Here is a 15,877-nt window from a genome sequence, read left to right on the forward strand (position 1 = left end):
ATGCACCGTTAGATGCACGGACACAATTTTTCATTTTAATAAACCATGTCATCAAGCAAAAACAAATTGTCAAGCTTGTCATGTATTTCTTTCCTTATATCATGGTTGTTTTAAAATCCCACATATTGAAATTCTTTTGGTTCATGCAATTCAATTATGTGTGTATACGAGCATCAACTTCATACAAAGGTATATGTGTGTGTCAATAAAATCAAAATTAAAAATAACTTCACTTAGTAGTTAGTAGGTCCATCAACGCCTACATCCACATTCATTCAAAGAAACACAGTTCTTAGCATTCTGTGAATATGCTAAAGTTTTAGATGACTACAAGCATCCTCGTCCATATCTTTCACTTTTTTAGTCTTAAGAAAATGTAGAACTCGACCCAAAGCAGTGAATGCCCATTCTGTGAATATGCAACTTCTCTTCTGCTGACACTCAATTAGCGAGGGATACCTAAAATTAGCTCGTCACGGTTATTAGAAGTGAGAACACAAGCAGAAGATATTAAACAAAAACCAGGTGAATAAAATGAAGGCATATGCTTGTATCCAATTTGATTAGGTTAAGGCCCAGTTTGGAAGAGCTTATTTGAGCTTATCTGACAGCATAAGCTCTTATGCCAGTGTTTGGGAGAGCTTATGCAAACAGCTTATGACCTGTCATAAGCTCTTTTCAGCTTATTTTCATAAGCTACTCAGATAGCTTATGAAAAACAGCTTATGCTTATATACAGCTTATTTTTAATTTATTTCAATAAATTTTCAAAAATAGCTTATGAATAAGTGCTTATGTCATAAGCGCTTATGACCATAAGTGCTTAATTAAGCTGCTTTTCCAAACGGGACCTTAGGTCCTCTTTGTACTCATTAACAGTTCATACTATACTACTACTATTTCTCACCATAACTGCAACTAGCTCATGAAACTCATCTATATACATGTCTTCCCTGGAAACTGTCACCAGAGAGGCAGAGATTCATATAATTTAAACCCTCAACATATTTGATAAAACATAATTTTCCCAACAGTCAATATTTTTACAAGGTTTACAAATCTTCAATGTTCCCTTGTATCGTCCTCTTTCATCTATTTTGGACAAGGAAGACAATTTTCTAGGTACATCCTTCCTTTCTGTATATATACACTGTAATATGTCTTCATGAAGAGTTATATCAATGTTTCAATAGCATGGCCTCCATCTCTCTCTTCCTTGCGGCATGTTTTAGTTTCTCCAATGCAACAAGCCCAACTTGCCTTACTCTTTCTCTAGACAATCCTATCCTGCATAACGAACACAACTAGTGTCATGAAACAGAATATGAACTGAGAACAAGAGGGAGGGGGAAGCAGTGCTGTTATGCATGTGCTAAAGAGAAATAAACATCTAACATGACTCAACACGTGTTTGGATCTAAAGGCAAAAGCAATTTTGGGGAGAAGATTCTATGAGTAGCTTCTGGGTTCCAAAATTGACTCTGAGAAAAAATAAGTTGAGTCAAATTTGCTATCAATTTATAGTGTGTTTGAATTCGTGGTGGTACATAATCCAAAGCACAGTAACTCTAAAGCTACACTTTGTAGCTTCTCCACCAAAGTGATTAGGAGACTTCCAACAGGAGAATCAAACACACTATTAGTGTGACCCTTTCAAGCTAATTTCAGCTTAAAACATATAAGTGATATCAATTTGAGAAGAAAACCAGAAAGCTCCAACAAATGGAGTAAACGAGAGCAATGAGTGAGTTATAAAAAAATATGCTATGGATGGATCAAATAAGGTGACGCATAAAATGCAAAATTTTAGTTTCACAAGGGCATTTGAGAAATGATTAGAAAATCACTGTAGAACTTACCGTTTACTAATGTCTTCCCACGTAAGACATTCTTTATCTAATCCATAATAAAGACGAATAATTTCTCTCTCTCGTTCCACAAGGGTCACATTGATGAGTTTGTTCACTTCATCCTGTGAATATTCACAAGTGGTATAAATTATTAATCCTTATGAAAGTGTAGAGCATAAGTGCTGCAATGAAAAAAAAATTAATGAAAAAACAGAAGAGCAACTATTGTGCAGGCTTATCTGTAAAAGAAGTTTAATTTTAGCATTCATAAAAAAAATTGGCCCTATTACTGGAAGAATCTCATCCTGGCTTCAGCAGTAGTTTTTATTAACAAACTATGTTTTAACATAATTTTTAATTTCTATAATAGCATATTTATAATACATCAATGCTGCAATGCTTATAATCATCCTAATGTCATCATATAATCCACTGTGAAAATTATGTAGATATTCTGTGATAGTCCAATGGCATCTACTTGATGTAAATATACTTAAAAAAGGATCAAAATAAAAGAGCATTACAGGATAACAGGTATTCAAACAATCCTATGCTTTGCAATTAAGTCAGGTTTCATTCAGATATTTTCCAAAATACCTTCAGTGTCCACTCATCTACTCCATGCCATGGGATGTTCTCCAGTCGATTATCTGCAATGTACTGCAAGGGGAAGATAAAAAGAATAAGAAGTTGATATTTTTGGTGGAAAAAGAAATAGGCAAAGGAGTAAAAAAAGCTGTTCTAACAATCTTCCTTGATGGACTAGTAGAACAGTATCAATCAACACTTACACAATGATGAGTATCTCCTGGAAGACCATTCAGAGAGGGGAATGCTTCCCTATCAAGCGAGAAAACTTTGCTGATAGCCTGTGATATGTAAATACATAGTGAACAAATGGACAATAGGATATTACACTCAATGTATGAGGATCATGTAGCTCTCAATGATTCTGTTACCTCTGTAGCATTTCTGACTTTCTTTTGGGACATGTTAAGGCTTTTTGCAATTCTCTGCAAAACAAAGGAACAGCTCAGGCCAGTCTATTCGTACTTCAAAGTTTTAAAATTTTTGATACAGACTGCAGTTTCTTTTTTTAAAGTCATGAACAAACTATCCTAAAAGTTTAAGCTGTTAGGTGTGGACACATTATATTTCTAACACACTCTTTCCCACAAGAGCTCATTGCCCTTAATCTGCTGGGAAGCCATGGTGATTGAGTCTTAAGTGGACAATGCAGAGACTCATATACCTTTGTACTTAAATTCAACTGTTTTAAGATAACGGGGCAACAAGGGTCAAACTCCAGAATTCTAAATTACAGAAGAAGTATGCCATGAACCAACTATTTTAAAGTTTAAGATGTTGGGTGAAGCCTCATGAATGACTTTATATTATATTTCTAACGGTGAACCCATTTGGCTGACTTACATCAATAGTTGGAGTAATGCCTCTCTCTTCCAGTCTAAACTTTGCAGTGCGGATCAAAGATAACCTCTCATGCAAATGAGTAGGCAATCTTAATGTTCTCGAATTCTCAACTAGAGCTCTTGAAACCCCCTGTCAGCAGAAAAACATTATTAATGGTGGTTGGACAATTTCGAGTTGTAAAATACCCTTGCATGATACTTATAACACAATTATAGGATTCCATAACTAATGAAAAAAAAAAAAAGAGAAAAGGAATTATGCAAGTACTTCACAGAAAAATCAGCCATAAAAAAACATGTCTGAGAAACTCTCATAAACAAGCAAGCCTCACCTGACGTATCCACCAATAAACATAAGTTGAAATCTTAAACCCTTTTGAAGAATCAAATTTCTCAATCCCACGAAGTAGTCCAATCAAGCCACCCTACAAAGAAAAGAAGCTGAGTATATCAGAACAGAGGAAGCTAGCTCGATATGAGGTTAAAACAAAAATCTATATAATCACCTGAACAAGGTCAGCCATTTCAGCCCCCATATTATCATATCTTTGAGCAATAGACATAACTAATCGAACATTGCTCATAGCCAGCCTTTCTCTTGCCAAAGTACACTCTATCGTTTTTGCTCGTAGTTCAGATCGAGAAATCTTCAATGAAGCTGCAATTTGATCATCTGAGGGTTCACATCCTAATTTTTCCTTCAGTCTGAAACTCATATTAAAGGTTTGCAATGAGTATATGTCAACTATTATTCTCTTTAACGTAAACCCACAACCAAAAGAAGTCAAGTTACCAAGTTATATGGCAGAATTTCCTCATGATATAAAAATAAACAAAGTATTTGAAGAATATGTTTTCTTCATTATAGAAGGCAACTATCTTGTGTAAGAAGTGGATAAATGCATAATGCTTTATTACAACCTTTTCTCCATCCTAACACAATTATCTTAGATTATCTCAGATAAAAAGTACCAATATTTCTGTCTCTACCACTATCAATATATTGTTGAAACTTGAAAGCTAACAAGTATTAATAATGTGAAGGAAATTCGAATTAGTTGCCCACTCTCCACCTCTAAAAAAGTTGTGGCTCAGTATTATATATAAACTTGTCAAGAAAGCTACGGCTCTGGCATTAAGATTAGAGCTTTGAACAGGGAAGTTGTAAGAATTTGAAACCACTAAAATCATAGCTTCACAGAATCAATTGCAAAGAACAAAAGCATATTTTCTTGCCAGGCAAGCTAGAACCAATCTTTACCAATGTGATCATTGATTATTTCCTCTTCAGATTGTTGGATTAAGAGAAACATTCAGGTATAAAACTTCAGCAGCAAAATTGCATTGTAAGCAACAACATTGTATTCTTTCAAGTAAGAGAATCATTAAGTTTTACAATTACAATGACATAACCAACAGGGAAAACTATGAAAAGGAAGAGATTTTTCATCAATTTAATTAGTGAGTAACAAAGGATCAAAAATATAGGCAATTACCTGGACTTATGCTCATCTAAGGAAAGGCCAACTTTAATTTTCTCCGATAGCTTTACAACTTCAGCATGAGAGAGCAATTGCTCACTCACTACACCTTTCACATAGCCCTTCGAACGGTTTTGAAGCAGTTCAGGACTGATCAAGGACCTCATCTGCATAGCATCACAAGCTTGCATCGCAGAGCCAGTTTTACCAGGGATCTTCCTCTTGGTATTTATTCTTCTTTGCCTCGCAGACACCCCGGAACAAGTTACTGCCACTTTCTTACTGCTTTTCTCTTGCCTCGGATGCTCCGTAAGAACTTCTCTCTCACATGAAAGGCTCCACTGCTTTTCAAGCATTGACTTCTGCAGCAAAAGAAGAGCCTCCACAGAGTAACCCAAGTCAGAGCTTTCCACCTCTAAGTCATTAGAATCGCATTCTTGAAACCATGTCTCTGCAGCAGCAGGGACACCATCAACATGTTCCTTAAGAGCCTTGATAGACTGATTCGGCCGATCAGATGCCGGAAAAGCTTGTGTGTAGTCGGATGACTTCTTGGCAACCGTTACCGATTTTGCAGGAACAATCTGATAGTGTGTGGACCCAAAGTCACTGCTACAAGAAAGCTTTTCTATAATATCAGAGTAATAGTAAGATGAACTCAATAGCCTCTTCCCTCCACTGAGTCCAATAACTGCAGCAGTAGCCATTACTCCCCTTCCTATGCACTAAGTATAATTACCATCAAAATTTCCTACTATACCAATGATTCTTAACCGTGCCCCCTCCAAGTATTGCTTTCAGCAACTTCAGAAATCGTTGCTAACCACCTGATAACCCAAAGCATAACCAAAAATAGTCATTACTACTATTATAGCATAACTCATGAATTATTCATCACTTCCTTCCCATAATCAATTCTGAAATTCATAAGCTAGTCAAAAAAACTTCTCCCCAGAATTGATTCTGGCTCCATAATCAATTGTATAAGGATTTATAAATATGCACCAAGTCCCCAAGCTACAATTTATAGCTTTCCAATCACATAATCAAGCATGCTATCAGACCTTATGAAAACAACAACACAAGCACATAGCAAGTAAAACTGGAAGTACCCAAATGAAAACCAACGGATACAAGTAATGGGTTTCAACCAAATTTCAATTTTAAATGGAAAATACAAAATCTACAAACATAGAAAACGGTGTATCGGTGGATGGAGTGTACCTGAATAATAATATATTGAAGTTTGGACAATGATGATTCCCCCAAAAGTGTAGCTTAGCAATATAGAATCATTGAGATTCAGCTCCAGCTGCACACTGGAAATGTTTCACTACAAAACTGTTTGTATGGATCAGTGGATGCAAGGAAATAACGTTGTTGCTGGTATTAGATTTTTCTCTGTTTTTTTTTCTTACTTCTATTTATAATAATTTTGTTTATAAATGAAGTTAATTTAGTTGGAAGAAAATAGAAAATGAAAATGGGAATTTTGAAAAGATAAAGATATGGAAGGAAGAGATGTTATTGGCTGAAACAGATATTGGGACCAGGGTTTTGTGGTGTATGTTGTATTGGCGTTCTCTGCTCTCTTCATTCCACGTTCCCTTTGGACCCAACATTATTTTTTATGTGTTGTTATTTTTCCCATAATTTATTTGGTTTTATGATTCAATGTGATGTAGCTCATAGAAGAAGCTAATCACATGTCCTATGTGATGTTGATAAATCATAAAACACACAACTTTTTAGTCTGATATCACAATTCCAAAATGAATGGATTCAGTACTTCTATTCCTAAAACTATAGACTATTTTTTAACATATTTTTAGTTCTCTATTGAAAAATAAATGATCAAAACAAAAAATCGTATTTTATAAGGACTAAAAACATGTTTACTTCTTTATAAAAAAATAGCAAGGAATCTTCGATGTGCTTGTATACATTATCTATTTAATTTTGATCAGAAATTTATATTTTCTAAGAATGGGTAATTTGTTTTCAAAAAAAAAAAAGAATGGGTAATTTTTATTAATCTTTTGCACGTCTTTTTCTCTCACTAGGTATAATTCAGTAACAATGCTCTAAATATAGATCGGGCTGGTCAGCCCAATCAGGGATCAGTCTAATGACCAATTTGACTAGTTTAAAAAATTATAGAATTGAACTGGTCTAAAATGATAAAAAAATAAATGAAAATCTTCTAAATAAACAACCTATACTAATTTTAAAATTAACTAGTCTAAATTTCTTAGTATTTTGTGTAAATATATTAAATAATATAGTAAACAATACTATAAATATTATTTAATTATTACCGGTTAAACCATAGTTCGATTGTCGAACCTTTGAACCTGTATCCAGGTTAATTTTCAGAATATTTTTCAGTAGTTATTTAAATATGTAAGTTTATGGTATAAATGTCAATTAATATTTTACCATCGCCAATTAAGTTAAATTATTTTAGGAAGAAATGTTATTATTAATTTACTCTTTCAGATATTTCTAATGCAAAATTGTAGAAGGAACAATGGGCCTCTATATCCTTCAACCAAACCTACCACTTAAGGTCGACCTAAGAGAGTAAGAGATATAATATTGTCATGAAATAAGCCCTTCTACAGTTTAATATTGGAGTTCTGCACTTCAATGTAGGCTTTTTAGACAACAAAAAATAATATTTTGGGCTTTGTACTTGGTCTAGTTTTTGATACTCTATGTTTTGTTCATCAATCTTAGTTTTTTTTTAAGGTAATCAATGGTTGGAACAAGTCAAGGGTTAGAATAAATCCGTGGGCTACCCAAACTTCTAAAAACTTAGTAGGTTCTAGCTGAACTGGGCTTCTTATTCTATTTATTTTTATACAACTTTATATGGGCCTGAAACTTTATCTTTTAGCTAGAGGTTGGAAAGGCATTGACACAAACAAAAAGATAGGGAAGGTAAGTGATCATTTCCCTACAATGCTGTGATTTTGTGAGAATCATGTTATTGTGAATCCAAATTCGACCAAAAAAACATTTCTTTTTTGAATTTCATAGCTAGTATCCTTTCAACCAACTATCAACGGATTCTTTTTTTTTCAAATCACATGTAAGATGTATCTTATCCATAAGCAACATCACGCCTATGTGTTTTATAATACTATCCAAGGATATTGTCAACGCTATATATTGTTAGTGTTTAATTTTTTAAACCACATGTATCTTAAGGTGGACAATCATGTTTAGCTCAAGTATAATATCCATGGATTGCAAAGCTCTAACGCAATTGCATTCACTACACCTGAACTTAAACCTCAAACATTTGTTTAAGCTAATAAACAATTTTGTATTAATTTTTTTTTTTTTGTTACAAAATTAATTTATGTGTATGGTAGTCCTTCTTTAAATATGAATAAGAAATTAAACTCATGAGTGATGAGTCATGGCCGAATGCTCAATCTACCCGTTTCTAGACACCACATTCTTATTTGACGTTTTGTAAATAAACAATTGAAGCAGAAGTTTAAAACAAGGGTCTCCCTAATATGCACCACTTTTAGAGTGGTGTAATTTTACACCATTTACTTTGACCGGTTATAACAGGTCAACACATTATTATTTTTTAAAAAAATATCATTACAAATTTATTATATATTAAATTTCTTTAAAAAAAGATATCTTAACCTGTTATAACATGTTAAGAAAAGTGGTGTAAAATTGCACTACTCTAAAAGTGGTGCATATTAGACTTCACGTTAAAACAAACATAATACGTTATTTGATTAAAATATTAACAAATGTAACCTTAGTGGTTGTAGATGAATGAATATATATAGGTTGTGGTGCTGTTGCTAATCACGAGCATGTTTAGCATGTTATTTTATTAGTCTCATTCAACGATTCTCAAACCAATACGTATCTAATTCATGGTTGAGAATTGTTTGGGACACAATTAATATTACCTTGAGTCACAATCATCCCTTTAAAATCACTAACCAATGCTTAGTGACTCTGAGTCACCCCACTATTCATCAGTAAAAATTAAATAAAACAACTACTGAATAAAATATATTACAAGGACAACACATAATGAAGCAGTCCCTATAAATAAATCATGATAACTTCAGCTATTAAATCGTTGATATTGAAGGAACGAACCATTACTATCTATCACAGCTATCGATTTCCTTTGCTTGCATTATTTGTAGCCATAAATAATTTCATCTAGTAGACACTAGACACGCATGCACCTTTGTTTGGATTATGCATAACACCAAGCTATAAGGAACCCTATTTCACGGATAACATTAATTCACAAGTGTCACTCTCACCCTCATTCATTTGACATTTTGTGTGTGTTTGCTTTTAGGTTTTACTTTTAACCAAAAGAATAACTAAAATTTTACAGTATACAGTGTTCAAGAAAAATCATCAAGTTGGCTTTGAGTTCACAAGAAACTAACATAAAACATACATGAATCTGCTCTTGAATAATATTTGCATCATTGTTAACACCAAAATTTCCAGGTTTAGAAAGTAATCATTGAGATATGGTGTACATGGATGCATGGTATATTTTAGTGTAATTTTTACCCTTTACAGCTAAATCATTATTATTTTCCTATATTGGTCGAAAAATGGTATTGTCATTGAGTCGAAACTCATTATACCAAAGTGGTCGAAATATGATATTGGCATTGGGTCGAGAATCATGTGGCACATATTTAAATTGCTAAATGATGATTGAAGTTATATGGTCATATACTAGATTATTATTTCGACCATGTAGTATTTGATAAAGTGGAAATAACATGGTATCATGTTAATGCCAAGGTGCTTAATGTATGGAGTTCAAAGGGAAAACAATGCGGCAAATGCATGGTTCAAGGCACAGACGTGAATACTTGAATTTTAGCTTATCCATTTTACATGTCTTGACATCAATTTCGACAGAGAAATTGTGGCAGTGTTACTCGAAGAAAATATATGAAGCAAAGTGGAAGTCACCACATGCAGCGGTTACAAGAAGTCACCAGAAGAAGCAGAATTAGTGGGAATATTTAGTGACTTAATGGAAGTTACTAGTGACTATTGAAGTGGACTAGTGGAAAATGTGACAATTACTTACTGAAGATGCAACATGAACGTGGTTTGAAAAATGGAAGTGGCTGCAAGTTATTATGTTTGTACTTATGCCAAGTGTATGACTCTAGTGTAAGGAGTTATTTTCTAAGATTTAATCTCTACCGTAGGATCTAGTGGCAGTTTTATTTCTTATTCTATAAGTACCAAATGTGATTGTAAAATTACTCAGACTCACACAATTACTCAAAACTCTCAATGGATGCCTCCAAGTCTCATGTGACATATGGCTACAAAGAGACTAAGAGTGTGTTGTGATTCTCACCTTTTATGTTCAATGCAATTTCATTTCCTTTGCCATTTTGATTTCCTTTTACTTTTTGTTCTTCTTTTTTCCTTTCAATCTTCTACCTTTCTACAATTTTTTCCCTTTTGTTCATGTTGTTCTTCACAAAAACCCGACATTGACATTTAAAACGTCTTCATTAAAGAACCCAGAGAGGACTCCGAATCCGGTCCTTAAATTGCTTTTAGATTCTGTTTGTTTACCAAAATACAGTGTAAACAATCATATACAAACAAAATTATTTTTTCAAGATGATTGTACTAGCAATCTAGCATTAATGCATTGTATACTTTATTAAGGTTGGCAAAAGTTTGTGTCGACTATCAAACAAAAGGAAGGTGCTAGGAAAAGATGACCAATGACAAATTCAAATTCTGATAAACCCCTTAGGGACCACTTAGGACTTGACTAAGATTGCTCTCATTCTCAAGCCTTCTAACAAAATGGATTGGCACGTTCCCAAAAAAATGCATTAATTTGTGGACAATTTTCAATTTGTGCCCACTCCTCAAACCTCACATCACTTTTTGTACCACAGATTTCAATTCTTAAAAATTTGTATCATGTCAGATTTCAAAGCAATCCCATGTACCATCCAAACAACTTTCTGCATACCAATTGTATCCTTTGTTTTAATGAGTTTTTCCTTTACCAAATCATTTTTGTTCAGTAGTATCATACTTTTGTGTACAGGGATTTCTCACTAGACTTGATATGCAACAAACGAATTGGCCTATAGGTTAAAAGGGGAAATTGCAAAGCTGTTCTGGGAAGAAACAATGCGAAACACAGACTGCTTGTTTGAAAATGCTTATACAATTGATTCCAAAGACAATTATTTCTGGTGAGAAGCTTCTTTAAGTAGCTTTTGGGATTCATAAGTGATTATGACGAAATAGAAGTTTATCCAAATATGTCTACATCCAGCCATTGTGCTTCAGTCATTAACAAGCTGAAAAAGAAAGTGATCTTCAAAATTTTAGTACTGTTGTTATGTTAACTTTTGAAGTGTGAAGTTCATGTTAAATTTCCCAGGTTGAGCACAAAGGGCTTGTTAAAGTTAATAGTGTTGGTCAGCTTCTGTAAAATCACCAATGTTATTGACCTACTATCTTCTGATATCAGCACAGCATGGAATGAAAAAAATCCAAGCTGAAAGCAGAGAGAACAAAAGCCAATTAATGCTCCTCAAACTAAAAGATAAAAATCCAACTGAGGAGCTTGAACCAAAATCCACAAAACCATGCAATTTACCAGTTATTTTGTATTTGCAGTTTAGTGCACTCTCATATACCAATGAGGTGGATTTGTGGTTTTTTTTTCTTCTGTTTCTGCATTTTCCAGTTATGGATTTGTTTTTTTTATGCATTTTTGAGCAAGCATGCTATGTAATGTAGTGCTTGAGATATGAAGCATTGTGGTATTTCTCTCTTGGGATTTATCTTATCATCTTTGAACATGTGGCTTTAATCTAATAATCATTGAACAAAAAAGCTAAGATGCCATTGAACAATGGTACAATCAAATTGTAAAATTCACAAGTTTCACTCTTGACCGCCAAGGCAACAATGTGGGTTGCTTCCAAAACTCAAAAACTACAAGAAGTTGTTGAAACACTCGTGTTTAGGAATGACACTACTACTACACTAGAGTTGGTGATTGTGTATATCACATAATGTACAAACAGATAACATCTCAACCTTCTGTCCAATCTTATGAAGAAGGTTAGATGTTAAAGACCCCTTCTCCATTTTTTAACACTTTGAGCATGTCCTTTTTTAATTTAATGACCTGAAACCATAAATGGGGCTTCATACACACTTTTGCTGTGACTCTTTAGATTCTTACACTTCAAGTGGACGTGGTTCCTGTGTTCTATTAGACCTTGACTCTTCAATCTTTGTTGCTACCTCCGCGATTACAAGCCGGGTTAGAAGCAGCCCTGCAACTAGAGCTGCTCCCATCAACATTGTGAAAACTGCACTCCAACTCTTTGCAGATATGTAACCGGTTAACAACGGTCCAATTGCAGCCCCTATGGAACCTGTTCCGTCGATGATAGCTGTGACGGTTGCCAGAGCTCGTGAATTTCCCTTCAATGATTTGTGTGTTCCCAGGTCAGCCGAAACCGCGGTTGTTATGAGAGCGTAAGGACCGTTAACAAACATGCCCGTGACGAACATCAGCGCTCCGTTTACGATCAGGGAAACGTGTCCATAGCTTCGGTAAAAGAAGAGAGCTGGGATTGAACAGTACATGAAACTTGCTGCTGTTATGGCTCTAGCATCTAACCGATCAGAAATGTGGCCAGCTAGAATTCCTCCCAGCACTCCTCCGACATCAAATAAAGTGGATAGGGTTCCTGATGTCTCACTAGATAGATATTTTCCATCAATTGCTGCATTATAACAAACATCAATCAGTAAAGATTTTCATAAGGTACAATTCACTAAGATATTCAAAGTATGGAATTATAATAAGTGTATGATTGTTTTTTGCAATTGGCAAAAAGTAAACTTCAAATTTGCAATCAGGAAGAATTTAAAACAAGAAGGAAGTGCAAGTACCTGTGTGGCTAACATAGAATGGAAGCCAGTAGAGAAATGTGTATGCAACCAACTTTGCAAAGAACAGACAAAGGGCAAAAGGAGCAACCCCAGGAATTTTCCATGCCTCTAGGAACCCAACTGCTTCCCCCACAACTGGAGTTTCTTGCTTTAACAGAGGCTCTGTCACTTCATCTCCACCTTTTTTGGGACAACTATAATCATCTTCCTCTCTATCAGCTCCAGCTAACTCGGGCGACACCGGCAATATAAGGAAAATCACCAAACCAACGAGAGCGGTAATCAGTCCCGGCACAACAAAGGACCAACCCCATCCATATCCCAGCATAGCAGAAGCAATCAAAGAACCAGCAATGTTCCCAACAGAAGTGTGAGCATTCCAAATTCCCATGATCAACCCTCTCTTGCTCTTTCCAAACCAGTTACCCACGACAGCCACTACCGACGGCCATCCAGTGGATTGAAACAATCCAGCAAGCATTTGCACAATTAGATAGTAGTAGAAGTTGTGGATGTTTGCCCAGTACCCTATACCAAATAGTGAAGTGAAAAATCCAGTTCCTAGCATACCCACTGTTAGAAAAATCCTCAAATTACACCGGTCACCGAAATGTCCAGAAAAATACATCCCAAACGCATACACTGCAAGAAAAGCAACATCCAATTCACCAAGAATGGATGTCCCATCTGGTCCATTAAATGGAGCCCAACCAGCTCCAAGATTTGAAGAAACTCTCCTTGATCCAGTTGACTCAGAAACATTATTGGTTAGCCTCAAGGAAAAGAAATTCAATCCTAAATCCTTTGATTGAGGATCAAGGACACTCTTCACAATACTTGTAGTTTTTCTGGTGGCATGATAACTAGCATAAGCTAAAAATGTTACAATCAAAACAATGGCTTGGTGGGTTTTGAAGGAAACAGGACTTCCTTTTAAGCGCTGTAGGACCCTAATCCCAAGGAGCTTACTGCAACTTTTCTCAGGCAACAGTTCTGGTACTGAACCCATGTATCAAATCTTCAACAAAGAGTAAGAAGTTGAATTCCCCCTTATTGGAATTGAACTGCAAAAGTGAAAAAATGAATAAGAATTAATAAACAAAGAGTATGCTACTTTTTCTTTACCAAACAGTCAAACACTAGATTCAGTTTATTAATGACTATCTGATTGCACCATAGAAACCAGTAATAATCACTAGATATATTGAGTTACTGACAGTAAGCCTAGCCATTAATTCAACTTACTACATACTATAATTCATACAAAAGTGCTTTTCTATATATACATCTTAGAAGATCACAAATTTCAAATCCCCTGAGATCTCAAAAATTATTTACTGTGATGATAATAAGTATATGTTTGGAAATCCTTTCTAAAGCAAAAACTCAAAAATTTAAGTAGCTTCTGCGTGCCAGAATTGATTCTGAGAAAAGATAAGCTGATACAAACATACCAAAATCTAAATCTGCGTGCCATAATTGATTCTGAGAAAAGATAAGCTGATACAAACATACCAAAATCTAAACAGCATAAATAACATCTATAGTCAGAAAATTAGAGTCCCATTTGACTCAAACTGAATAACATAAATCTAACTAAAAAGGTAGTAAACTTAGAACATTTAGGATGCTGCATCAGTTTGAAACTGTTCCGGGAACCCTGGCCAAAGACGGACAGGGCACCCGGGACGACCATGGACCCCACAGAACTGTTCCTGTCGAGGGACGGTTTAGGGAGCCTAGAGCACCCTGCTTATGGGACCTACCACCTAAGGTAAGGATAGGGCCTAGGGCCCACCTAATAGGGGTTAACGTAGGCCAACCACCCTAGGGAGTAGGTTGGCTGGCACAGATCCGTAGTGCCCCAAGCCGTTGGATCACTGTTCCACTGCAGCTACCGCAGGTAATCCAACGGCGGGCTTTACCCTGCGTACGAGCCATGCATGACGTTGCATGGCTCCAACCCTAATTTCACCTCCCCTATATAAGAGGAGCACCTCTTCCATTGAAAGGTAACGTATTCTCACTATTCTCATCATTCTCACTACTTCCCTTACTGACTTCAGCATCGGAGTGTCTTGCAGGAGCCCCTCCCGGGACCTTACCAACTCAGGAGTCCTCCCACGCGTCCAGATCCCCCCTCACCTACCCCTCGTCAACCGGTAGCTTGATCACTCCCGGATCAGAAACCTTCGAACTAAATTTGGAAAGAAAATCATCACCATAGATTAAGCAGCTAGATAAATCATAAAACAACAGTTGAGAAATAATAAAACAAAACCCATTGACCCAGTTATCTAGCTCAACGGTATTTGACTATTTACCATCACACACAGAAAAACAAGCAGAATTAGACGCAACGCAGAATCTTCCAGAAAAAACGCAGAGATGGCGATAAAAACTTGAAAGTAAGTGCAATGAAGGTAGAAATCGCATTTGATGAGAAGAAATCATACCCGTGAAGCAAGGAGCAGGTTGACTAGGTGGGGTTCTGCTCAGCTTCGGTGTGAACTCGATGATGATGATGATGAATTGAAAGAAGAAGAAAGAACAAGTCTGAGATTGCGTGACACAAGAAAAGAAAAAACGAGTTTCAAACGCAATGTGGTAACGAGGTATTACTTATGGTTGGCGTTAATATTATTTTATTCCTATCAAAATGTCCGTTTTGGTCCTTCATTAACACCAAATTAATGTTTATTTATTGCTTTGCCTCAACTACTCTTCTACTATAAATAAACCACATCCTGTTCTTGTCAGTTGACCAATTACTCCTCTACCCTGCCATGCCATTATCATGATATTATATTAATCAGATTTTTAAAAATAAAAATTCACATATATATGTATTATTTGGTACATCGAAAAATTAAAAGCAGAAAAAGAAAAACTACAAGGCTAACAAATCTCTAACTAAGATGAGATTAGGCTAAGGAAGAGGTAAGTCCAAGCAAGTATAAGCACATTGCTCATCTGCTCTCATACCTGCAAAACAGTCCGTAGCTTCATTGGCACTTCTATAGTCTAAGGACATCCTCCAGCTGAATACTCTAATAACGATGAAGGAAATCTCAAAGCTCACAGAAATCAGAGACAAATGCATGAAATTGAAACCGGTTGTCCCTCAAGGTTTCCA

General features: G+C 35.5%; 2 protein-coding genes across 2 annotated transcripts; both read right to left on the minus strand.

Moving 5' to 3' along the window:
• Window positions 1-987: 987 nt before the first annotated feature.
• On the minus strand, window positions 988-6,183 carry LOC130747849 (RNA polymerase sigma factor sigA). The gene is made up of 10 exons (XM_057600899.1): window positions 5,986-6,183; window positions 4,777-5,588; window positions 3,787-3,985; window positions 3,613-3,705; window positions 3,282-3,410; window positions 2,810-2,863; window positions 2,642-2,719; window positions 2,448-2,510; window positions 1,860-1,972; window positions 988-1,287 (listed from the first exon to the last, which is right to left on the minus strand). The coding sequence occupies exons 2-10, from the start codon at window positions 5,466-5,468 to the stop codon at window positions 1,179-1,181; spliced, it is 1,530 nt and encodes a 509-aa protein (XP_057456882.1). The 5' UTR covers window positions 5,469-5,588; window positions 5,986-6,183; the 3' UTR covers window positions 988-1,178.
• Window positions 6,184-11,655: 5,472 nt separating this feature from the next.
• LOC130747851 (putative glycerol-3-phosphate transporter 1) lies at window positions 11,656-15,356 on the minus strand. The gene is made up of 3 exons (XM_057600902.1): window positions 15,198-15,356; window positions 12,742-13,805; window positions 11,656-12,572 (listed from the first exon to the last, which is right to left on the minus strand). The coding sequence occupies exons 2-3, from the start codon at window positions 13,748-13,750 to the stop codon at window positions 12,019-12,021; spliced, it is 1,563 nt and encodes a 520-aa protein (XP_057456885.1). The 5' UTR covers window positions 13,751-13,805; window positions 15,198-15,356; the 3' UTR covers window positions 11,656-12,018.
• Window positions 15,357-15,877: the final 521 nt, after the last annotated feature.

Source organism: Lotus japonicus, chromosome 3, assembly GCF_012489685.1.
Source record: "Lotus japonicus ecotype B-129 chromosome 3, LjGifu_v1.2".
Lineage (NCBI taxonomy): Eukaryota > Viridiplantae > Streptophyta > Magnoliopsida > Fabales > Fabaceae > Lotus > Lotus japonicus.